The 27,159-nt window shown below is 43.2% G+C and overlaps 1 protein-coding gene and 1 long non-coding RNA gene across 2 annotated transcripts in view; one reads left to right on the top strand and one right to left on the bottom strand.

Annotated features, from left to right (window-relative positions):
* Positions 1–27,159, top strand: part of LOC146523247 (uncharacterized) — a 339,030-nt gene that overhangs the window by 91,679 nt on the left and 220,192 nt on the right. The window lies entirely within an intron of this gene.
* LOC146523270 (uncharacterized) lies at positions 14,572–16,874 on the bottom strand (the record flags this gene model as incomplete). The annotated part of the gene is made up of 4 exons (XM_085148262.1): positions 14,572–15,654; positions 15,922–15,956; positions 16,071–16,215; positions 16,308–16,874. Coding segments are annotated over 4 exons (849 nt in total), but the record flags the coding sequence as incomplete, so codon positions are not given.

Genomic DNA, 27,159 nt, shown 5'->3' with positions numbered 1-27,159 from the left:
TCCGGCTCTTTTTAGAGAACCGGCTCTTTCGGCTCGGCTCACTAAAAAGAGCCGGCTCTTTCGGCTCCCAACCGGATCTTCAGGTTGTTTTGCTACTTTACAGTGGCTTGCAAAAGTATTCGGCCCCCTTGAACTTTTCCACATTTTGTCACATTACAGCCACAAACATGAATATATCACTGAAAATCCACATGAAAGACCAATACACAGTGATGTACACGTGTGGTGCTATATTAAAAAGCTGGCAGTTGTTACAATGCTGATAGTGTCATGGTTGGCTGTGTGGCAGGCAAAGGTTGGACCCAAATGAAGGACGCAGAACACAAAGGGATGTACAAAAGGAGGGAGTTTTATTGCTGTAAAGTTATAAACCATAGCTAAACAAAAAACTTTAAAATGAGAAACTAAGAACTGGAAACAAAGAGCTAGAATAAAGGAGCAGCAATGGAAACAAGGGAAACAAGGAAACAAACAGCTATGTGAACGACACGTAAGCAGAGGAAAACATGGAACACAAGTAGAAATAATCAAACCAACAGGATAGTAGGAAGCAAAACTGAACAGAACCTGTCAACCCCCCCCCCCCAAAAAAAACCCCCAACCAAACAAACAAACAAACAAACAAACAAAAACCCAAAACAAACAACAAACAACAAACAAAACAGGAAACAAACATAGAAACACTGTGTCATGGACCGGGAACCATGACAGATCTTTAGTCAAAGAGTCCTTCAGTTAAGATAAGTCAACACTTTTTTGACAACAAAAGATATGCTGTTATATAATGAAGTTGTGCTTCAACTTCCATTTGATTTACAACTTCATGGGACATAGCAAATGTTTTTTAAAAAAAGAATACATGATCAAAAAATGCCATCTACAAAAGACAGAAACACAGTGACAGGAGGTCACTGAAAAAACTGTTCTCCATCATGGACAACCCATCACACCCAGTCCACTGTGGTCTGAAACTTAGAACCTAAGACAGAAATCCAGCCTGAAACAGTAGAAAGATGTTTCAAATGAACATGATGCAAAATCTGTTGTAAATTTACTTTACAGCTACCACCTCCATGCTTAAAAGCTGGTACAGTTTGAAAGACTCACCAGTCCTCCAAACATACCTCAGTTTTTGTCTTATCTGCCCATAAGACCTTTCTCCAGAAAGCAATTATTCTTTATTATTCTGATAAATCACTAGAAAGAAAAAAAAAAACAGAGAAACATTTTAGCAGGTGTGGTCTGCGATGCTGCTGCATGTGAGATGGATGCACCTGTGTGGTGGCCGAAACCTGCACAGCCCGACGTTGGGGAGATGGAGGGACTGACGCTGGCCGAGCCGCCTGGGAGCCCCGGTGCACTTCCACGGCTCCTGCGCCTCCGCTGCCACTGGATGCACGGGCAGCCCAACAGAATCCAGGCAGCACAAACAGCCAAGAAAAGGATCCAGCAGCACAAGAGTCAAGGGACAGTGAACTGACCAGAGGCCCATGAGGAACACCAGTCGGGTTAATGTGACACGATGAGATAGAGATGATGCTCTTATTTCCCTTTCTTGCAAATAAGATGCAGGTGCAGTAGCAATAACCTTACTACATAAACTTGATGACATGACTTTAATAGAAATACCATAGATCCAAGTAGAGCCATCATAGAGTTCATGTTATTTTTTATTAGGAGACTCAAAAACACATCAGGGTGTTTAGTTTTTAAGTACCATCACTTTTGTATCTGAAATCAACAAAGTCATTTGATAGTTGTTGTCAGTGGTTAAGTTCTCCTGTGACAGACAGACTTTGATATCAAAGCATAAGTAATAAATAAAGTTTTAGAGGTGCAGGAAATTTAATTTTGTATTACTTGACTTAAATTTAATTATATCCCAAATATTTATACGCATACAAAGTCTCATATTATCGGGTCATAGTGTACATTTGTTTTGAACTTGGCTATAATGCTCTGCTGTATGTAGAGGCCTTGTGAGTTCACTTGTGCTCAGGCCACAGTGAGCTGTCTCTTCCTGTGGTATGATGTCTCTCACTCAGCCCTGGAGGATTTGACTTGATTTTGACTTTGATTTTGATTTGACTTTGATTTGATTTGACTCTCCTTTTGAGTACAAATAACAATTATCATTTTCCATTTTGTCTGCTCACCAAAAAAATGAATATGCCCTTTTTTTCTTCTTCTCTTTTTTCAAATAAAGATCAGGGGCAAAAAAAAATATGAAACTAAATAGAAAAAGGGACACTAACATTGAAAATTTTGGACACACATTCTCATATAATGGTAAATGGCCTGTATTTATATAGCGCTTTACTAGTCCCTAAGGACCCCAAAGCGCTTTACATATCCAGTCATCCACCCATTCACACACTGGTGATAGCAAGCTACATTGTAGCCACAGCCACCCTGGGGCGCACTGACAGAGGCGAGGCTGCCGGACACTGGTGCCACCGGGCCCTCTGACCACCACCAGTAGGCAACGGGTGAAGTGTCTTGCCCAAGGACACAATGACCGAGACGGTTCAAGCCAGGGCTTGAACCGGCAACCTTCCGATTACAAGGCAAACTCCCAACTCTTGAGCCACGATTGATATAATGGTTTTTCTTTATTTTCGTGACTATTTACATTATAGATTATCAATGAAGGCATCAAAACTATGAATGAACATATTATGTAGTAAACAAAAAAGTGTGAATTAACTCAAAACACATTTTATATTTTATATTCGTCAAAATAGCCACCCTTTGCTTTGATTACTGCTTTGCACACTCATTCCCTAATGAGCTTCATGAAGTAGTCACCTGAAATGTTTTTCCAACAGTCTTAAAGGAGTTCCCAGAGATGCTGAGCACTTATTGGCCCATTTGCCTTCAATCTGCGGTCCATCTCATCCCAAAAAATCTCGACTGGGTTTAATCTGAGCAAAACCTTCCTTAATTGTATTTGCAACATATCCTGCTGTGAATTCTTTATCTTGTGACACGTGGATGATGCATTTAGTCTTTCTGAGGTTTTAACTGCTGAACCTGCATACATTTATCCTGTTGTTTAGAGATATTTACACCAGAAGTCTCAATGGGAATAAAAAGAAACCAAACCCGCATTTGTTATGTGGATGATCTAATTATTGGATATTTCTTTTCTTGAATGTTTATTTATGTTTTTACACTGTTTTTTTCCCCACACAGAATATGAGTAATGGGTTAAAGTGAGAATTCAGTTACTTCTCAGGTTTAATTGTTTGAACATGTAAAAAAAATGGAATAGATGGGAGTTAGAGCTAAAAGTCCTGCCTGTTTTATCATATCTACTCGAAACCACAGGCTGTTTCTACTGTGATAATTTTATGAATTCATACTGCAGTGTGCTGCTCTCTGCTAATAGAAGTCAATGGAACTCACCCAGATGTCTCATTCTTTCTCTAGATGTCATCAATCATTTGAATATGACAATATTTATGTAATTACCTTTTGAATCTCAACGTTTAAATAATTTGATTGCCTATATTGTTTTCTACGGAGCCCCGCAAGGGACATGGGAGAAAAAGAAATTAAGATAAACTTTCGCGAGATCTTGCAAAAGTTTTAGCTGCATTCGGAGGCTGCCAGGTCGAAGACGACCGGGAGGTCGAGGCAGGATGTGCCGGGAGAGCGGTGTTCCCCCCGGCTATAGTAGGTCTCTACCTAGCTTCTTGACTTAGCTTCGAGATGGTGGGTGTCAGATGTCTCCGAAAACGTCGGAGCACTTTTGCAAATATGTGATGTGTTGTAAATCGAGCAGATATTTGACATTTACACAGCTACATTCACGCCTCAAAATATCTTAAAAGTTTATTTTGTGACCCAGAAAGAGTAATATTACAGCTAAGTAGCTGCCGCCATTGTTGGAATTCAACTTTTGCGAGACCCCGAGTTACCTTTGCGAGATCCCGCAAAACTTTTGCAAGATCCCGAGTTTGTTTTGCGAGATCTCGCAAAAGTTCATCTTAATTTTTTTTCTCCCATGTCCCCTGCGGGGCTCCGTAGTTTTCAGAGTCTACAGTAAAAAAGTCAGAAATTGGGTAGTTTTTTAATTTGTGTGCACACGTGTGCACAAAATCAAATCCTTGCTCCTCACCAGCTGTGAGCACCAAGCATCTTGTTTCTCTATAGTAGTTTGTTCACGTCTGAGGTGACTCTGGGGTAAAAACTCAGACTATTACATGGACACAGAACTGTTTTTTATTCCTGATTTATTGCTAAGTGTAGATATTATTAAAGTTACAATATTGTGTGGACAAGAAAGTGTTTTCTTGCACTTTGAATGTGCACAAAGAGAAATTAGGATCTCCAGTGCATTATGAAAAGTAACAACCTCATCCACAGGGGTCTCACAAACAGCAGGTGGGAAAAGGCATTTCTTCTACTCTGAGCAGCAATTCACTTCACCCTGAACAAATCTGGTGGCATACACAACAGTTGATTAAAAGTCACTGTGGCATAGTTCATATGTGTAGCATGTTTAGGTTATGTTAGTTATGTTTAACATATAAATAAAAGAAGTATGCAATAACTTGCAAATCTCATAAAACTGCATTTTATTTGCAACAGAACACAGAAACATAGCATGTTTAAACTTTTTAAGTAAAACTTTAAAAACTCCGCAGTTGGTGTGTTCACTAGAAAGGTTGCTCTCAGTGTACTACTGTCAATGCAATAGTGGCAGAGTGTCACGTGGTGCTTAAACTATTTCAAACTGGCTCTCTCAAGACAGTGTTTATTTCTGTTCAGCCATTTTATAGATAATAAAATGAACCCACACATAACTGTTAACAAGTAACAGCAAATTTATTTTAATCTTCGTTTCATTTCACTTCCTTTCCCAAGATGAATCTATTTCAGTTATCACGTTCTAAATACAGATGTTCGCCAATAGGATCAAGAAAGACTCAAACAGCACAAAATAAGCTTTAGGTTTTCCTGCCAGAAGAGCAGGAAAACACGAGGGACATAACTGGATTTAACAAAAAGCAAGCCTTTAATTATGGCTGACAGAGAAACATAGAAACAAAAGGCAATGATGAAACTAAACTATAGCCTAAACTGGGGAAGCTAGGATTAACTATGAGAACAGTGACATGAAACATAAACATGAACATGAATCTGAACCCAAGCTTGAAAGTAATCCTGTGACTTGAAGTACATGATGCTAGAAAAACAGATGACCCAACACTTAACAGAGGAAGACAGGGGCTGTGTCCCAATTCAGGGTCTGCACGCTTGAAGTACGCATTTTAAGTGTGACTACGTCACCGCCACACGACAACGTATGTCCCAATCCGAAGTATACTTCAAATGCATACTCCAAATGCGCCGTCGATTTCCCTAAATATCAAGCGTGGTCCGGTGCACGCTTCGTGGTCCCATATATCCCACAATTCATAGCGCAACGGTGGGTGTGGATAATTTTGCTGCAAAATACGGCAGAAGGGTACGGAGCCCCGCAGGGGACATGGGAGAAAAAAAAATTAAGACGGAACTAAACGGAACAAAACAAACTCGGGATCTCGCAAAAAAGTTTTAGCCGCATTCTTCAAAGCCGACCGGGAGGTCAAGGCACGATGTGCCAGAAGAGCGGTGTTCCTCCCGGCTGTAGTAGATCTCGACCTCTGGTTAGCTTCGAGATGGTGGGTGTATATATATATATATATATTAGGGGTGCAACGATACTCGTATCGATATCGAACCGTTCGATACAGTGCTTTCGGTTCGGTACGCACATGTATCGAACGATACAACATTTTTAATTTATTTTATCAACTTTCCTTCTGACGATGCTGTCTGTGTTGAGCGCTCAGTGGATCTGCGCTCGACAGTGCAGCCTAGGCGGAGTAGTCGAACACAGATTCACTGAGCGCAGGGCAAGCTAGCGAGACAGAAGCTAGGCTAGTTGCAACATGGCAAATTGAACCTCCCCCACCCTCATTCAGATCTGGCGTTTGGAACTATTTTGGTTTTCATGTGACGTATGATCCTGAAGGTAAGCGCGTCATGGACAAAAGTAAAACAGTATGTTGGATGTGCCAGCAATGCTCAATTGGTGGGAACTAGGGTGTTAGCGCAGTTAGCTCGTTAATGTGTTGACGTCTTCCAGCCCCACTCATGAGGCGATCCGCTCGTTAACGGAGATTTGCCGTGTTGTGACATTAATGTCATTTCAGATTAACGCTGACAGCACTAGTGGGAACACAACCAATATGACTGCACATTTACTCCGACATCATCCTAGTGCAAAGACAAGTGGAAGCAGACAAAAACAAGCATGCATGCTACAAACTTTACCCGAGTCATTTAGACAGCCGTTAGCACATGATTCTCCTTATGGGGACCTGATATGTTTAATATGCTGCTGAGAATATAGCCCAGAAGAAGCGTATAGTATAGCTTTTATTTTGGAAAGAGACATTTCTCTGTAATAAACTCTCTTTCCCAAAGATGAGTGATTCCTCAATCAGATACAGGGCTCGCAAAATCGCTAGCCCGACGTCCTGGGGCTTTTTTCCAGTCGGGCTACCAAAATCTCTCTCTGCCCTGCCCGTCGGCCTATCGTAGGAAGGAAAAATATATGTCAATGCTTTTGCATTCTTTCGGAAATGTAGCTGGGTAATTATGTCATTGGCATCGGCCACTGTCAATATGTGACATACTGAAATCGCGTTTGAATTTGCGCTTTTTTTTTGCTTTCACTTTGCAATCGCGTGAACTGTGTATAGAGAGCGACAGTACTGATTGGTGAGTGATGATAATTTGCGCACCAATTCCTCTGACATCGTCTTATCAATCGTTAGCTTACTATGCAAACATGACAAGTGAAATCTCCCCCAGCTTAAACATGTGAGAGGTTGATCACGCAGAGAATCGCTGAGCGTTATGTTAGTGCGTGTGTAAAAGCAGCAGGATATATATTTTAGTTCTGCTGAGCCAAATAAGACAGGTCAGGGTGAAGAAGTGACAAAACGCAAAAGTTATGACAAATCAGACTATAAGACAAAAAGAAAGTGCAGCTTTATGGTTTCATGGACAAAAGAATTTCTGTGGCTGCAATATGACGAGCTAAATAACCAGGGCTGCACATAAGTGGTCCGCAGGTGCGCATTCGCTGTCAAAATAAAAACCCGCACAAGATAAGAAGTTGCAACGCGTGTTTGCGTACATAAGATTTTCAGGAGGAGGACAGACATTTGTTTTGAACTCTTAAAGATGTCGAAGAAGCTCCTTTAAGCAGTTACTGTGATGTTCCTCCACCTCCAAAGAAATGTCAGGAGTCCGAACCACAAAAGAAGCGCGTATTCTCGGAAAAGTGGTTGCAGGAGGTGAGCTGGCTTCAAACAAATGATGAACGCACAGAGAGGTGGTGCAGAATGTGCCGTGAAAATTTAATAAATGACAAATTAATAAAAAGGCATGAACATTTTTTTTGTATCGAAAAAATATCGAACCGTGACACCAAAGTATCGAACCGAACCGAACCGTGAATTTTGTGTATCGTTGCACCCCTAATATATATATATATATATATATATATATATATATATATGGCCAACAAAACATTTTTTCTCCTTCATTTATGTCACACAATGCTGTATGTAACGTTTCTCGCGGTTAGTGTCATGGTTGCTAGGCAACCTGAACAGCGCCACGAAGGCTAGACCGTCCCATTTCACAAGCCTCTTACTTCCGCACTTCTCGTACTCATAGTACGCACCGTACGTAGTACGTGTAGTGGGTGTACTTCAAGCGTGTGGTCTCTTAATTGGGACACAGCCAGAGGACTTAAACACACAAAGGTAATGTGGGTAGTGGAAACACCTGGAGAAACACAGCTGACACAAATCAACATGACGCTACAGGGAAAGCAAAACTAAACACACTGAACATGGAAACACAAGACTTTCAAAATAAAATAGGAAGCATAATGAGACATTATGAGCATAATAGACAGGACAACACAAGCTCGACACCTCTGTCAACCACTGCATTTCTGTACTGAAAAATCAAGAACTACAGAAGGTGTATACTCTTAAATCAATTCAATTCAATTCAATTCAATTTTATTTATATAGCGCCAAATCACAACAAATGTCGCCTCAAGGCGCTTCATAGATACAGAGAAAAGCCCAACAATCATATGACCCCCTATGAGCAAGCACTTTGGCGACAGTGGGAAGGAAAAACTCCCTTTTAACAGGAAGAAACCTCCGGCAGAACCAGGCTCAGGGAGGGGCGGCCATCTGCTGCGACCGGTTGGGGTGAGAGAAGGAAGACAGGATAAAGACATGCTGTGGAAGAGAGACAGAGATTAATAACAGATACGATTCAATACAGAGAGGTCTGTTAATACATAGTGAGTGAGAAAGGTGACTGGAAAGGAAAAACTCAATGCATCATGGGAATCCCCCGGCAGCCTACATCTATTGCAGCATAACTAAGGGAGGATTCAGGGTCACCTGGTCCAGCCCTAACTATATGCTTTAGCAAAAAGGAAAGTTTTAAGCCTAATCTTAAAAGTAGAGATAGTGTCTGTCTCCCGAATCCAAACTGGAAGCTGGTTCCACAGAAGAGGGGCCTGAAAACTGAAGGCTCTCCCTCCCATTCTACTTTTAAATACTCTAGGAACAACAAGTAGGCCTGCAGAGCGAGAGCGAAGTGCTCTAATAGGGTGATATGGTACTACAAGGTCATTAAGATAAGATGGGGCCTGATTATTTAAGACCTTGTATGTGAGGAGCAGGATTTTGAATTCAATTCTGGATTTAACAGGAAGCCAATGAAGGGAAGCCAAAACAGGAGAAATATGCTCTCTCTTTCTAGTCCCTGTCAGTACTCTTGCTGCAGCATTTTGGATTAACTGAAGGCTTTTCAGTGAGTTTTTTGGACATCCTGATAATAATGAATTGCAGTAGTCCAGCCTGGAAGTAATAAATGCATGAACTAGTTTTTCAGCGTCACTCTGAGACAGGATATTTCTAATTTTAGAGATGTTGCGCAAATGGAAGAACGCAGTCTTACATATTTGTTTAATATGTGCGTTGAAGGACATATCCTGGTCAAAAATGACTCCAAGGTTCCTCACAGTGTTACTGGAGGCCAAGGTAATGCCATCCAGAGTAAGAATCTGGTTAGATACCAAATTTCAAAGCTTTTCAGCGCCGAGTACAATGACCTCAGTTTTATCTGAGTTGAGAAGCAGAAAGTTAGTGGCCATCGAAGTCTTTATGTCTTTAAGACATTCCTGCAGTTTAACTAATTGGTGTGTGTTATCTGGCTTCATGGACAGATAGAGCTGGGTGTCATCTGCATAGCAGTGAAAATGTATGCTATGTCTTCTAATGATGCTGCCTAGGGGAAGCATGTATAATGTAAACAGAATTGGTCCTAGCACTGAACCCTGTGGAACTCCATAATTAACCTCAGTGTGTGAAGAGGACTCTCCATTTACATGCACAAATTGGAGTCTATTAGATAGATATGATACAAACCACTGCAGTGCAATACCTGTAATACCTACAGCATGTTCTAATCGCTCTAATAGAATATTATGGTCAACAGTATCGAATGCTGCACTAAGGTCTAGAAGGACAAGCACAGAGATGAGTCCACTGTCAGAGGCCATAAGAAGATCATTTGTAACCTTCACTAAAGCTGTTTCTGTGCTGTGATGAGCTCTGAAACCTGACTGAAACTCTTAAAATAAACCATTCCTCTGCAGATGATCTGTTAGCTGTTTGACAACTACTCTTTCAAGGATTTTTGATATGAAAGGAAGGTTGGAGATTGGCCTATAATTAGCTAAGACTGCTGGGTCTAGAGATGGCTTTTTGAGTAAAGGTTTAACTGCAGCCACCTTGAAGGCCTGTGGTACATAGCCGATTATTAGAGATAGGTTGATCATATATAAGATCGAAGAATTAATCAATCGCAGAACTTCTTTGAGCAGTTTTGTAGGAATGGGGTCTAAAAGACACGTTGATGGTTTGGAGGAAGTAATTATTGACGTTAACTCAGAAAGATCGATTGGAAAAAAAGAGTCTAACTTAACATCAATGGAACTACAAGTAGCTGTAGATAATATTACATCTGTGGGATGATTATTGGTAATTTTTTCTCTAATGATAAAAATTTTATTTGTGAAGAAGTTCATGAAGTCATCACTAGTTAACGTTAAAGGGATGGTTGGCTCAAAAGAGCTCTGGCTTTTTGTCAGCCTGGCTACAGTGCTGAAGAGAAACCTGGGGTTGTTCTTATTTTCTTCAATCAGTGACGAATAGTAAGCTGTTCTGGCTTTGCGGACGGCTTTCTTATAAAGCAACAAACTATTTCTCCAGGCTAAATGATGATCCTCTAAATTTGTGACACGCCATTTCCTCTCCAGATTACGAGTCGTCTGCTTGAGGGTACGTGTTTGAGAATTATACCACGGGGTCATGTACTTCTGATTAGAGACCTTAGTTTTCACTGGAGCTACAGTATCCAGAGTCGTACGTAGTGAGGAGGTGAAATTATTAACAAGATAATCGACCTCTGTTGGGGTAGCGTTCAGATAGCTGCTCTGCTCTGTGTTGGTACAGGGCATTGACGATGATAACAGTGGCTGGATTATATTCTTAAACTTAGTTACAGCGCTTTCAGAAAGACATCTACTTTGATAAAGTCCACTCTCCACTGCTGCGTAATCAATTATTGTAAATGTAAATGTTATCAAGAAATGATCAGACAGGAGAGGGTTTTCAGGAAACACTGTTAAATGTTCAGTTTCTATGCCATATGTTAAAACAAGATCTAGAGTGTGATTAAAGTGGTGGGTGGGTTCTTTTACATTTTGAGAGAAACCAATTGAGTCTAACAACAGATTAAATGCCATGTTGAGGCTGTCATTTTTAGCATCTACATGGATGTTAAAATCACCCACAATAATTATTTTATCTGAGCTCAGAACTAAATTAGATATAAAGTCTGAGAAATCAGACAGAAACTCTGTGTAAGGCCCAGGTGGACGATAGATGATAACAAGTAAGACTGGTTTCTGAGTTTCACAGCTGGGGTGGATAATGTTAAGCATCAGGCTTTCAAATGAATTAAAAGTCTGTCTTGGTCTTTCGTTAATTAATAGACTGGTGTGAAAAATTGCTGCCACACCGCCCTGTGCTTCGAGATTTCTGGTAGTTAGAATGACTCGGGGGTGTTGATTCATTTAAGCTAACATAATCATCCTGTTGCAACCAGGTTTCTGTAAGGCAGAGTAAATCAATTTGTTGATCAATTATTAAGTCATGTACTAACAGAGACTTGGAAGAGAGAGACCTAATATTTAATAATCCACATTTCACTGTTTTACTCTTTGGTTCAGATGTGGATACTGTATTGTTCTTTCTTTGTAAATGTTTAAGTTGTTTGTTGCTGGTTTTTAGTTTGTTTTTTGTCTTTTTGGAAGCAGACACAGTCTCTATGGAGATGGGTTTTTGGGGGGGTAGCAGGAGGAGAGAAGCTGCAGAGAGGCGTGTAAGACTGCAACTCTGCTTCCTGGTCCCAACTCTGGATAGTCATGTTTTGAGGGGTTTAATAAATTTGTCGATATTTCTAGAAATGAGAGCTGCTCCATCCAAAGTGGGATGGATGCCATCTCTCCTACCAAGACCAGGTTTCCTCCAGAAGGTTTGCCAATTATCTATGAAGCCCACATCGTTTCTGGGACACCACTCAGACAGCCAGCAATTTAAGGAGAACATGCGGCTAAACATGTCACTCCTGGTCTGATTGGGGAGGGGACCAGAGAAAACTACAGAGTCCGACATTGTTTTGGCAAAGTTGCACACCGATTCAATATTGATTTTAGTGACCTCCGATTGGCGTAACCGGGTGTCATTACTGCCGACGTGAATTATGATTTTATTGAATTTACGTTTACCCTTAGCCAGCAGTTTTAAATTTCCTTCAATGTCGCCTGCTCTGGCCCCTGGAAGACAATTGACTATGGTTGCCGGTGTCTCTAGCTTCACATGTCTGAGAACAGAATCACCAATTACCAGAGTTTGACCCCCAGCGGGTGTGTCACCGAGTGGGGAAAAACGGTTAGACACATGAACGGGTTGGTGGTGTACCTGGGGCTTCTGTTTAGGACTACGCTTCCTCCTCACCGTTACCCAGCCTTTCCCCAGCTGCTTGGGGTCTGCCGGGGAACAGCTAGCGGGGCCTATGCTATCTTCGGCTGCACCAGCTACAGGGGCCTGGCTAGCTAAGGGTGAGTGCAAGGTGCGAAGCCGAGTCTCCAGATCAGTAATCCTGGCCTCCAGAGCTGCAAATATGCTACATTTGTTACAGATATCATTACCGCTAAAGGAGGCCGAGGAGTAACTAAACATCTGACACAATGAGCAAGAAAGTGCAGAAGGGACAGGTGAAGTAGCCATGGTGCTAACGGGTCGGCTACGAGCTAAGCTAGCGAAACAGTACAGAGACAGTGAGTGAATACTTTGGCTATAAATTAGGTAGTGAGTACACAGAAAGTGTGCTTCGGATGAAGCACGTGAAGATTATACTGTGAAAAAAAGAATGTATTTAGAAGTTGTTAATTAAACTGCTAAGCAAATAAGCTACTCAGAAACACCACTGTGTTTGAGCAGGAACAGGAAGCGATACTATACCACAGAGCGAGCGAACACCAAGTGAACACCAAGAGCGCTGAAATGTTGATGGCAATGTGTTCAGCTGGTGCTAATTGGCCACACCTAGTCAGGTGTGGATAAAAGCATACCTGAGGCAAGCTTCCCAGAAGCACACTTGTCTTTGCCTTGGTGGCACCAGCCATTTCAGCCAACCTGCTACGCATTTTAGGATTAAAACCTCTTCTCACCTACAATCTGATGTTCGTCTCCTTATTTATTTTGCGGCTTTTGAGCCGGGTCGAAAAACACACACACACACACACACACACACACACACACACACACACACACACACACACACACACACACACACACACACACACCATTAGTTTTTGTGACCATACCAACAGTAGGAGTCAGACCATGTTTCTTTTTAGCTGAAGAACATTACATCCAGGTAACCTACAGTGTTGAAAACGTGTTTTCCGACGATGTTTGCTACCCTACAATCCGTCCTGTTCTGTAGTAAAATCAGTGACGTTTGACCGTCCCGTTGCTCCCATTGAAATTTATATAGCCTATTTACAATCTAAAAATCTAAATCTCTGCACTGTTTGAAATAGAATGAGAGAAGTTATTTTGTCATATGCACACGTGCCTATATCAAACCCAAGGTACTAACTAGCTAACTGACTGGATGCCCATTAACCTGCTAACTCCTGTTCTGTGTGTGTGTGTGTGTGTGTGTGTGTGTGTGTGTTTGTGTACAGAGAGACAGCAGGGCTTTTTCAAAAAAAGGAGCCACATTCAAGTAAAAGTGTAAGATCAAATGATCTGTCAGTCAAGAAAAATGTTGGATCAGTGTCTCACTATTTATATCTTTTATTAGATGTACACGTGTGTGAAGAGACAACGCCGGTCTCTCTCCGATTCTTTATATCTTGGTAGAGATCACGCAGAGATGTTTCCATGTGTTACACAATCCTTTTATTATCCATTTTCCTTACAGATGCATCTGGAGATCAGCACACTGCAGTCCTATGCTAAAGGCTGATCTAAAGAATTCCACACAACAGTTACAGTTTGTGAAGGTTCTCAGTCATCCAGGTCTAAGGAGCTTGGAAAGAAAAGCGTCTGGACTTCTTTAAGTTGCTTGAAGACGTTTCACCTCTCATCCGAGAAGCTTCTTCAGTTCTAAGGGTCAAATGGTGGAGAGTCCCAGATTTAAACCCCGTGGGAGTTTCTCCTCAAAGAGGGACAAAAGGACCTCCTGATGATCCTCTACCTTATCACATGAGCCAAGGTGTGAAAACGGGTGTGGGTCACAATCAGCCAGGGTTTCGGGTGAGCTCATTGTGAAACCTGGCCCCACCTTATCATGTGATTTCCTGAATGTATAAAATGAAACATTATCCAGTGTCACTAAGTCATCCTTACCTTTAAACATAACCTCATTTCTTACTCTTCTGCCAAGTATCCTTGGCCGAGTTGCTCTATGTGTGTATATGTATGAATGTATATGAATATTAAATAGAAAGCACTTACCTGGAGGAAGCTTATAAAAAAGTGCTTTTATGAATGTGTGAATGAAGCAAGTTGTACAAAGCGCTATAGAAGAACCAGGCCATTTACCATCTCTGAGTAAAATTATCTCACACTTTTTTCTCTCCCCGGAAACACAGCAGCTGTACCTTTTGCTAGCATATGGAAATGACACAGATGTACAGTCTGAAACAAGCAGAAGCAACAAACAGTTTAGCTTCAACTAACCAAAAGATGCATGAACAGTTCCTGAACAGCACTAGAGAATTTCTACATTTGATAGTAATTCATGACAAGAAGTTACTGAAGCTTAAGGAAAGTAAAGTTGTTATAAAGATGAAACACTTCCTAATGAATGATTGTTGGAAAGCAATGAAACACTTCAGAATTGTGCTGTTAAATTTTTATAAGATTATGTTATTTTGGAGCATGTTTACAAATGTATTTATATTACCAGAAATGATGAGAATTAATAAAACAGCACATACAAATGTACAATTACAGTAGCATTGTTTCTTCACTGGAGAGTTAGATTTTTTTTGTTTTATCAAGAGTTGCTGCACTATATCATTAATATGATAAAGCAGCATTTCCATTTACACAGCGAGTCCATCTGGTGGCAGCATAGATCATATCTGACTCGATCTCTCTTCTTTTTGCTTTTGGTCAAAATATGCTGCAGCGACATTTTGACCAATAGCGAAAAGAAGAGCGATGTTCAATTTTTTATGATTAGTAATACAATAAGTAAAATAAGTCAACTGAACCCATCACTAATTTATTGATCTTTAGGCTAATTTTTGGTAAACAAAAACAGAAGCTGCCAGAACTCTTGCTAAGTCACCACCAACAAGGACAAGCTGAGACATCTCAGCTTATTTTTATCTGCATAGATAGCAAGGTTTCAACCAGAGGAAATGTTTCATATAAGTGTGAAGTCAGCAGTAATAAAAAACAGGTCTTTTGCAGGAAGATGAAGTATAATCTTGCGTTGTTTTGTCTTTTGATCAAGACATATAAGAGCATAAGATAATACATACGGTATCCAGTCACAGTTATATCCATGTACCACATGAATGTAGTCTTTATTTTTCAAGAACATTTGTAGTCACCAAGAATCGACTGTTTCTGTTCAGGTCGTGTGCAGATTTCCATTTCATTAAAAATCACGTTACATGTTTGTTTGGCTAAATAGACTTTGATGGATGAAGTAAGAACTCAGAATTAACAGGAAAACGCATATGAAAATTCAGTTAGCATTGGTTCACCACAGCAAAGTTGTTTTTTGTTTCTTAACAAGAGTTTTTCATTTCCCCAATAAGTCATGATAACCTCATCAGTCAGTTTAAGTCGCCTGCTGATTCTATCTGGTGGAAGCATAGATCACATTCGGCTCGATCTCTCTTCTTTTTGGTTTTGGTCGAACTGTCACTGCAGCATAGTTCACCTCATCAGATCCATGATTCTGTGAAAAGCACATTCATAGTCAGTGTTCATTTATGAGCACTATATACATATTAATTATAATTATAGACAGATATAAGCAATAACAGTGAAGTGTTTATGTTACATTTCTAAAGGAAAGAGGATAATTAGTTAACAGCTACTTGGAAAATACAAACCAAAAATCTTATTTCTTCCTTTATACGATATGTAATGTAATGGTGTACAATAACATTTTGTTTAAGCGCTGCCAATCAGACCATAAAAGTACATTTTTAGACTGACTCACCGTGTTCTGGTCCAGATTCTGTTCTTCTTTATTTGCTAATCCATGAATAAAACAACATACTTACTCTATTTCAAAAAGCAATTATAAATTTAAGAAGATCAATAAAAAGTAAAGATTTTGAGAGAGATTGTGTAGATGTTAAAAAGTACCCGTCTGAAGTTTCCTGTTTTGAACAGCCAGACCAGTGATGACCATTAACAGGAAAACAGACAGAACACCCAGGGTGACACTCGTCAGCTTTGCTACTTCGTGAGCCTCTAATAAAAAAATAAAATAATTTACATTCAAATGTTTCTAATCATCTGCGCAATAAAAGAAATGTTAACTTACGTTTAGAGATGCAGTCCATGTCATGCTGATGCTCATAGGTGCCTATTAAAAAAAGCTTTGATTTTATTCGTCCTCATTTCTATATTTATCTTGATATAGAACCACCATATACACAGTGTGTTGACAATAATTACACTGTACATGCAATATAAACAGAAAGAGCAAATAACCAAAGAATGAGGAGGCAAAGACTTTACAATAATCTTACCTCCAACCTTTAATTGCATGACGCTTAAATTTAGATGTCCTTCTGAGAAATATCCACAGAAATACAGCGCGGAGTCAGACACATCCACTTGTTTGATTTTGAGAACGACATCAGAGGTGTTTTGTGTCATTTCAAATTTTCCAGGTTGAAATTCAGCATTGTAGTTAACATCGTTATTAGACATAGCAACAATAGAGTTGACTGTGGTTCCGTTGACCAGTCTGAACCAGAAGGTCAAAACGTCACGTCTGTAAATCCTGGCACACCGCAGAGTCACAGTTTCACCTGCCTGCCCCTCTGAGGTTTGAAACTCAGAACCTGAGACAGCAATCCAGCCTGAAACAGTGGAAACAATGAGATGTTTAATTACTTCAAAAGAACATGAGGCTAAACCTGTAAAGTTACTAATAAGCAAATGTGTTTAAATTATTACAGGTTAAAAATGCAATAATAGATTAGCTAATGATGTCAAAGAGTAATAAAGAATACTTACAGAAACAAGAAAGGGCTAACGCTGTTATTACATTCACCATCCTGCACATGACTGCTGCCCTGCAATTTCCGCAGATGGTGTGTTCACCAGGAAGGGTGCTCTCAGTGTGATAAATGTGATAGAGGTGGGAGTTTTGTGTTGCTTTCAAAGCTAAATGCATTTAGGTCATAGGGTCATGACACACGTGTTTAGTCATAAGTGTTATTTCAAGGTTTTATGTTGTCTTTATTTTAAAAAAGAAGAACAAGAGTGATGTTTCAGTTTTCTCAGTTTTAAAAACATGCATTATTAAAAACCTGGCTGTTGTTACAATGCTGATAGTGTCAGGGTTGGCTGTTTGGCTGGCAAAGGCTGGACCCAAATGAAGGACTGAGAACACAAAGGGTTTAATAAAAGGAAGGAGTTTTATTGTTGTAAAGTTAGAAACCATAGCTAAACACAAAACTCTAAAACTATAACTAACAAAGAACTGGAAACAAAAAGCTAGAAACCACGAGCTAGGAAGGAGTAGCGATGGAAACAAGGAGAACAAGGAAACACACAGCAATGTCACTGACATGACAATAAGCAGAGGAAAGCAGGGAACATAGCTGGAAGCAATCAAACTAACAGGATATTAGGAAGCAAAACTGAACACAGAATGAGAGCCTGTCAAAAATAAAACAGGAAACGCATGGAGACGCAAACCAAGACACACAGGCTTAACACTTGGGTAAGAAACAGGCATAGGTGAGTGACATGACAGGCTGAGGAGAACACAGACGACACCAATACAACCAGATCACAAAAGGGAGCAGATTAAATGAAGAAGACACTAAGAAGTAGAAAAACATGATTAAAGTAGGAAGAGCAAGAAAATATCAAATGAGAACTAAAAAATGTAGAAACACTGGGTCACGGACTGGGAACCATTAAAGTCACAGTCAAAGAGTCCTTGAGTTAAGATAAGTCAACACTTTTATGACAACAAAAGCTGCTATAAGACAAAGTTGGGTTTCAACTTCCATTTGACTTAAAACTTCATAGGCCATAGTACTTTTATTATTTTAATTTTTTAAAAGAATACATCAAATAATAATCAAATAATGCCACCTACAGATGCACACAAGAAAGAACCTAACTTGAACTAAACTGGGAAAACTAAATGCTAAACACAAAAGGTAAAGAACAAAACCTTGAACATTGCAAAAAACCTCCATCCATCCTTATCCGCTTTATCCGAGGCTGGGTCGCAGGGGCAGCAGCCTAAGCAAAGAGGCCCAGACCTCCCTCTCCCCAGCCACCTCCTCCAGCTTATCCGGGGGAACACCAAGGCGTTCCCAGGCCAGCTGAGAGATATAATCTCTCCAGCGTGTCCTGGGTCTGCCCCGGGGCCTCCTCCCAGTGGGGAACACCTCACCCAGGAGGCGCCCAGGGGGCATCCTTGTCAGATGCCCAAACCACCTCAACTGGCTCCTTTCGATGTGGAGCAGCAGCGGCTCTACTCTGAGCCCCTCCCGGATGGCCGAACTTCTCACCCTATTTCTAAGGGAGAGGCCAGCCACCCTTCGGAGGAAGCTCATTTCCGCCGCTTGTATCCGCGATCTCGTTCTTTCGGTTACTACCCACAGCTCGTGGCCATAGGTGAGGGTAGGGACGTAGATCGACCGGTAAATTGAGAGCTTCGCTTTTACACTCAGCTCCCTCTTCACCACAACGGACCGGTGCAGCGTCTGCATTACTGCAGCTGCAGCCCCAATCCGTCTGTCGATCTCTGGCTCCCTTCTCCCATCACTCGCGAACAAGACCCCGAGATACTTGAACTCCTCCACTTGGGGCAGGAACTCATCCCCGACCCGGAGTGGGCACTCCACCCTTTTCCGGCTGAGAACCATGGCCTCAGATTTGGAGGTGCTGATCCTCATTCCTGCTGCTTCACACTTGGCTGCGAACCGCTCCAGTGCGAGCTGGAGGCCCTCACCCGATGAAGCCAACAGAACCACATCATCCGCAAAAATCAGAGATGAGATTCTGAGGCCACCAAAGCGAAAGCCCTCCGCCACTTGGCTGCGCCTAGAAATCCTGTCTATAAAAATTATGAACAGAACCGGTGACAAAGGGCAGCCCTGGCGGAGCCCATCACCCACCGGGAACGAGTCCGACTTATTGCCGGCAATGCGAACCAAGCTCTTGCAACGGTTGTATAGGGATCGAATGGCCCGTAGCAATGGGCCAGACACCCCACACTCCCGCAACACCTCCCACAGGACACGCCGAGGGACACGTTCGAATGCCTTCTCCAAGTCCACAAAACACATGTAGACTGGTTGGGCAAACTCCCATGCACCCTCAAGTATCCTCGAGAGGATGAACAGCTTGTCCAGTGTTCCACGACCAGGACGAAAACCGCATTGTTCCTCCTGTATCCGAGGTTCGACTAGCGGACGAACTCTCCTTTCCAGCACCCTGGCATAGACTTTCCCGGGGAGGCTGAGGAGTGTGATCCCCCTGTAGTTGGAACACACCCTCTGGTCCCCCTTCTTAAAGATGGGGACCACCACCCCGGTCTGCCAGTCCACGGGTACTGCCCGTGATCTCCACGCAACATTGCAGAGGCGTGTCAACCAGGACAGCCCTACAACGTCCAGAGCCTTCAGGAACTCGGGGCGGACCTCATCAACACCAGGGGCTCTGCCACCAAGGAGTTGTTTAACTGCCTCAGTGACCTCGCCCCCGGAAATTGGCGGGTCATTCCCCTCATCCCCAGACTCTGCTTCCTCCTCGGAAGATGCGTCAGTGGGATTAAGGAGGTCCTCGAAGTATTCCTTCCACCGCCTGACAATTTTCTCAGTCGACGTCAGCAGCGCTCCGCCAGCACTATACACAGTGCAGGTAGAGCACCACTTTCTCCCCTCCTGAGATGCCTGACGGTTTGCCAGAATCTCTTCGAGGCAGTCCGAAAGTCTTTTTCCATGGCCTCTCCGAACTCCTCCCACACCCGAGTTTTTGCTTCAGCCACTTCCCGAGCCGCATTCCGCTTGGCCTGTCGATACCTGTCGGCTGCCTCCGGAGTCCCACAGGCTAACCAAGCCCGATAGGACTCCTTCTTCAGCCTGGTGGCTCCCTTCACCTCTGGTGTCCACCATTTGGTTCGGGGATTACCACCACGGCAGGCACCAACCACCTTGCAGCCGCAGCTCAATGCAGCAGCTTCGGCAATGGAGACGCTGAACATGGTCCATTCGGACTCAATGTCCCCCGCCTCCCTCGGAATGCTGTTGAAGCTCTGCCGGAGGTGTGCGTTGAAGATCTCGCGGACTGGGGCCTCTGCTAGTCGTTCCCAGCACACCCTCACTACGCATTTAGGTGCACCAGGTCTGTCCAGCGTCCTCCCCCGCCACCTGATCCAACTCACCACCAGGTGGTGATCAGTTGACAGCTCAGCCCCTCTCTTTACCCGAGTGTCCAGAACATATGATCGCAGGTCTGGTGATACGATTACAAAATCGATCATCGACCTACGGCCTAGAGTGTCCTGGTGCCACGTGCACTTATGGACACTCTTATGTTTGAACAAGGTGTTCGTTATGGCCAAACTGTGATTAGCACAGAAGTCCAATAACAAAGCACCGCTCGGGTTCAGATCAGGGAGGCCGTTCCTCCCAATCACACCCCTCCAGGTCTCGCTGTCGTTACCCACGTGAGCATTGAAGTCTCCCAGCAGGACAACAGAGTCTCCAGGTGGAGCACCTTCCAGCACCCCCCCCCCCCCCCCCAGGGACTCTAAGAAGGCTGGGTACTCCGATCTGCCACTCGGCGCATAAGCGCAGATGACAGTCAAGACCCGTTCCCCGACCCTAAGGCGCAGGGAACAAACCCTCTCGTCCACCGGGAAAAACCCCAACGTACCGGCAGCAAGCCGAGGGGATATTAGAATACCCACCCCAGCCCGCCGCCTCTCACCAGGGGCAACTCCAGACTGAGACAGAGTCCAGCCCCTCTCCAGGAGACTGGTTCCAGAGCCCAAGCCATGCGTAGAGGTGAGCCCGACTATATCTAGCCGGTACCTCTCAACCTCACGCACTAACTCAGGCTCCTTCCCCACCAGAGAGGTGACATTCCATGTCCCTATTGCCAGTCTTGGCAGCCGGGGGTCAGTTCGCCAGGGCCTCCGCTCCTGGCCGCCACCCGGCACACAATGCACTCAACCCCTATGGCGCCTCCTGCGGGTGGTGGGCCTGCGGGAGGATGGGCCCATGTCTCCTCTTCGGGCTGTGCCCGGCCGGGCCCCAGGGTCTTCTGAATCGCTCTTTGTCTGGTCCCTCACCCAGGACCAATTTGCCATGGGAGACACTACCAGGGGGCAAAAGCCCCCAGACAACATAGCCCCTGGGATCCCTGGGACACACAAACCCCTCCACCACGATAAGGTTGCGATTCACAGAGGAGGAGGAGAAAAAACCTAATCATGGAAAATTCTGGAAACATGACATGGAACAACAGACGACCTGACAAGGAATGAACAGAAACACACAGACGACACACAAGGGTGATTAGGGGAAGTGGAAACACATGGGGAAACAGCTGACACTAATCTGACATAACGAGACAAAGGAAGCAAAGCTGACTACGCTGAACTAGGACAGACTTTCACAATAAAACAGGAAACATGAGACGCAGACATATAAACTTGATACTTGACAACATAAGACATGCAGCTTGAACACATAAAGGAGACTAAAACACAGGGGTAGAAGACACAAGGGGAATCGAAATAAACAAATGAGCTTAGATAATCTAATGAACTTAAAAATAAACATCAAACAGACTAAAACTTAAAGTGCTGGGTCAAAAGACCCAGGATCGTGACACAGTGAAATCCAAAAACCAAACACTAAAGCAGGCACAGAGAAACAGGGAGTGTGGTGGTCCACACTGTGGTAGGTGTGGTCTGCAGTGCTGCATGTGAGATGGACGCATCTGTGCATCCCAGGACTGGGCCTGCCAGGGAAGGAGCTGGCCCAAATGGTGGCCACATTGCGGGACCAGTGTCATGCCATCAGTGGTTGGGAGTCCAAGACCAGCTTGAGCACGGTGAGCAGAGGTTCAAGAATCTAGCAGCTCCCGGCTGCCACTGCTGCTACCCCCAATGGCGTTTCCTGGAGGAAGGGGAGTGGAGGGTGTTCGGACCGTTCTGACGCCACCCAGTCTGCTGCCGCACCCATCCCCACTCCTCGGGTGGGATGACTCTGCCTGGCATGGGCCTGCCATGCTGTAGCTGGAGGCGCCTGCCAGAGGTAGAGGAGGAGCTGCGCGAGGGGCTGCTCCAGCCGGAAGTAGATGAAGAGCTGCACAGGTGGTGGTGGAGGAGGTGTGCGAGGCGCAGATCCAGCCGGGAGCGGTGGAGGAGCTCTGCGAGGAGACAGAGGTCCACTTGCCAGGGGGGGCTGCTTGGCCTGAGCCTGAGGTCAAGGCGCCCGAAAGACCTGCGCGGTCCGAGGTTGGGGAGATGGAGGGACTGACGCCGGCTGGGAGCCCCAGTGCACTTCCACGGCTGCTGTACCACCTTAAGGGAGTCCAGCTCCATCCCCACGACATTACTGGCCTTACGGATCAGTTTATTGAGTCTGTTAGCATCAGCAACCTTCAATCTGCTCCCCCAGCATGCAATGGCGTAGAGGATTGCACTGGCCACAACAGACTCGTAGAAAATCCTGAGCATAGTCTGGCAGATGTTGAAGGACCTCAGTCGCCTCAAAAAATAGAGACGACTCTGGCCCTTTCTGTAAAGTGCTGTGGTGTTTTTAGCCCAGTCCAGTTATTGTCAATGTATACTCTGCGGTATTTATAGTCCTCCACAATGTCAACACTGACCCCCTGGATTGAAACAGGGGTCAAGTGTTTCCTGGTCTTCCTGAAATCCACTATCAGTTCCTTGGTCTTTGCCATGTTGAGCTGCAGATGATTCTGCTCGCACCACGTGACAAAGGAGTCGACCACAGCCCGGTACGCTGTCTCATCATCCCTGCTGATGCATCCAACCACTGCAGAGTCATCAGAAAACTCCTGAAGATGGCAGGTCTCTGTGCAGTGGCTGAAGTCTGTGGTGTAGAGGGTGAAGAGGAAGGGAGAGAGGACGGTCCCTTGTGGTGCCCCTGTGTTGCTGATTACCTTGTCAGACATACACTGCGGAAGACACACATATTGTGGTCTTCCTGTCAGGTAATCAACAATCCAGGACACCAGAGAAGCATCCACCTGCATCGTTGTTAGCTTATCACCCAGGAGGGTCGGCCTGATGGTGTTGAAAGTAGAGATGGCACGATACCACTTTTTTATGTTCAATACCGATACCATAAATTTGGAAATCGGCCGATACCGATATGAATCTGATATAGTGTGTTTTTTAATCAATAAAACTGTTTTTTAAATATCTTGCTGCATTTTGTATAAGTTCAAACTCAAGTTTAAAAAAAACACACTAAAGCTATTCTGTTATACCTGTATGCAAAAAATACACTGCACCCAAAGTATTTCATAGTTCAGCAATACTGATCAATCTAATAAACTTAACCTACTCCATCCTCCCTATTCTGGTATTTTAAAGAGTAAGTAACCTAACTAATAGGGTTGCAAACTCCCAGCAAAAAAAAAAATAGGGAACCAACCACCCCCACCTCATGATGCTTAATCGACGTAATCAACTTTAATTTGATGCAATGTGAAAAAAAATGCACAGAAATAAATTATTTTTCTACAATATTTAAATAGATTCAACATCTTTCTTCAACAGAACTGCAGACTGCACAGATGGTACCTTTCCAAAGGAAAAAGTACTATAGCTTACTAGGGTATATTAGACTTAATAGTTACTATATACAGTGATGGACTTCTATACATTTTACATCAGATGAAAACTTTGGGTGTAAAATTCAGATAATTTTTTATTAAAAGCTAGACATTTTAAATGAGAATAAGAAAGAAAAGTATGTCTTTGTGCCCCCTTTTCCCTGTTCATGCCCTATCGGCACCCCTGGCTAAACTTTGCTAGATCCGCTCCTGCACAGTTACCAGCCGTCAGCTACGTAGAAAAAGATCCTGGTGTAGAAAGTAATATTAAATAAATTCAATCAATCAATCAATCAAGGCTTTATTCGTCACGTGCAGCTTGCCCTGCAGTGAAATGGGACCCCCCCCCCCCCCCCCCGACCTTACACACACAACACAGACATCACATGGGGATACAAGTCGGAGATAGTTAGCGTTACAGAAAAACACTAAAATATACACAACAATGGGAAAGTACAAGAGGAAAAAAAGAGACCTCTACTCATGCTGGGCTCCTGGGAGGACAGCATGAGAACAGGAAACAAAAAAACTCCTCTGCACAAAAAAGCACATAAATGTCCACAGCACAACATTATGGAACACGTGACAAGCCACAGGGTTGGGTGGGGGGTGAGGAGTAATCCAAAGCAAACACAGCAGCCATCCTGCCCAGCGCTACCATTCCAGCGTGGGCTCAGACCCGCCGTGTTCCCAGGAGGGAACAAGCATCGAAGGTGTTTGGAAAGGGAGGGGGGATGAGTGTGTGCATATCAGTGTATATGTATGTGTGTGCCTGTCCAGAGTTCAGCTGAGACAGTGTCCTTCGCCTAACAACAGCTTATCAAGCTTAAACGTGCTGCTGTTGTTCAGCCGCTGGTTTCCTCTTTCTGGCGTGAAGTGGGCGATGAACAAACAAGAGAGACGGACTCGCGACAGTAAAGCCGATCAGCTGATCATTAATCAGTTTTAGTCGCCCCATATATCGGTTGTTAAGCTTAACGCTGGAATACTTTACAAACATTCAGAGATGAACTTACACGCTTGCTTTACTTCTCTCTGGGATTGGTAGCGAGGCTCTGAATGCTCAACCAGACCGCCAACAGGTCCCGCACGCCACAGCCGCTCTATCACGTGATGCATAATGCTCCAACGTGCTACAGTTATGAGCCAAGTTATGCCATGTCACAAGTTTTGTGAGGTGCTTTATTGATAATTAATGGATCGGATTATATTTTTTATTTCTCTCCGATATCCGATCCGGTAATTTAGATCAGTATCGGACCGATACCTATACTAATATCGGATCAGTCCATCTCTAGTTGAAAGCACTGGAAAAGTCAAAAAACATGACCTTAACAGTGCTCGCCGGCTGGTCCAGATGGGTGTAGACACGATTAAGCAGGTAGATGATGGCGTCCTCAGTTCCAAGACGGGGCTGGTAAGCGAACTGAAGGGGATGCAGATTTGGTCTGACAATGGGTCGGAGCTGGTCCAGGATGAGCCTTTCCAGGGTCTTCGTCTTTGGTACGAGGCATGATGTCTTCCACAGCAGTGAGACCCTCTGCAGACTCAGAATGAACAGTTTATGGAAGACTCCACACAGCTGGGGGGCAGAGGCCTTGAGGACATGGGGACACACGTCTCCAGTAGACTTGCCTGAGTAACATTGTAAATGATTAACCTTTACAAGCTCATTGAGTATGAGGAACAATTTAAAGGACTCAAAGAGGCACAACTTAGTTTTGCTGCTTTGTGTCAAATGAAACCAGCCTGGCCTTTCTTCTCTAAACTCTGTCGCTAATGAGGCATTTGGATTCAGAGTAGAGCCTCTTACTGGACCAGTATGTTTTTTCTCTAAAACCCTGTCACCCTTTTCAAATGCATTAAAGCAGTTAACCTAAACAGCTGAAAGAGAGATGTGAAACTTTTGTGTGAAAGCAGTTCAGCTATTTTTGTGTGTGGTTTCATTGCAATGCTAAAGGCCTTTGATAAACAGTGTTGCTACAAACTTTCTGTTTGTTCAAATGTCAAGAAAGACAACTTCCCTTTTTCTCATACAAGATAATAGAAACTGTGAAACAATTACAAATGTCAATGTATTCAAACTAAAATCACTTTTGTGTTTTATATAAAACGTGATGGGATTAATTTAAGAGAAACATACCTTACACCATAGCTCCTATGATTTCATTATTTTTGTTTTTTGCGTTACTCATATAAGACCAGCAAGAGGAAAGTTTTGTAAATAACGTCTCTCTTAGTCTTTGAATCAATAAAGTAATTTCATATTTGTTGTTAGTGCTGAAATCTTCCTGTGGCACAGGCTTTCTCCGTTACCTGCAACATTTGTCTTCAAAGGGTGCATGGCTGCAGTTTTAATTACTTTCATTAAATAATTGTAATTATTCTTCTCAAAGTCTGCAATCTTGGACATTATGTAATCAAAACAAGTAGATGAGGTTTCACAGCTTCTTTTTAAACTTTACTATCACGTTACTATCTGCTGGCAGCTTAAACAACATCAATTTTACTTCTCTCTCAACTGCAAGCTCTCTGTCTCCTGTTGGTTTGAGGTTGAGGTAAACAGAACAAAAAATCTAGAATCACATACTGAAAAAAAATGTCTGATCATGTCTTTTAAAGGACAGTGTACAGCAGCTCCCTCCATACAGTGGCAGGCAGTCTATGTAGCAAACAAAACAAATAGTGGCTGATGGGATGCAGATGCAGCCGAAACACACTGTGCTAAATAATTAGCAGAAGTGCTGAGATAAAGTTTAAAAACTAGCTGAGGACCTGCTTGCTATATAACTCTCTTGTCAGGTGAGGAACATAGGTACTGCAGAAAATGGACAAGAAACAGAAACATAAGCAGAAATTATGTTTATGTGGGGTGGCTGTAGCTCAGGCCCCTGGTCAAGGGCTGAGCGGATCAGCCCCTAACCAGAAGGTTGGTGGTTCAATCCCAGGCTGCTCCAGTCTGCATGCCAAATATCCTTGGGCAAGATACTAACCCCACGTTGCTCTCCAAAGCATCCATCGGAGTGTGAATGTGTATGAATGTTAGATACTGAGCACTTAAGCTTAGTAGTGAATGGATGTGATTGGGTGAATGAATTAGCTGTATAAAGCGCTTTGAGTGCTCGGACAGAGTAGAAAAGCGCTATATAAGAACCAGTCCATTTACCAAATTAGTATTAGCTACAACAAAACATGGCAATGAATTTTAAAATAAAAAATGTTTATGCACAGTCATAAAAGGACTATACTGGCAGATGTAGATATCCATTCTAGACTCCCATCCTGAAAAAAAGTTAAGATTATTCTTTCCTCACGGTGCCAGAGTCTAAATTTCATAAAAGAATGTACACTGACTTGAACTGGACTAATGGTACAAGCA

The sequence above is a fragment of the Neolamprologus multifasciatus genome, chromosome 3 (genome assembly GCF_963576455.1).
Source record: "Neolamprologus multifasciatus chromosome 3, fNeoMul1.2, whole genome shotgun sequence".
NCBI lineage: Eukaryota > Metazoa > Chordata > Actinopteri > Cichliformes > Cichlidae > Neolamprologus > Neolamprologus multifasciatus.
This window is presented reverse-complemented; position numbering and strand designations above follow the sequence as displayed.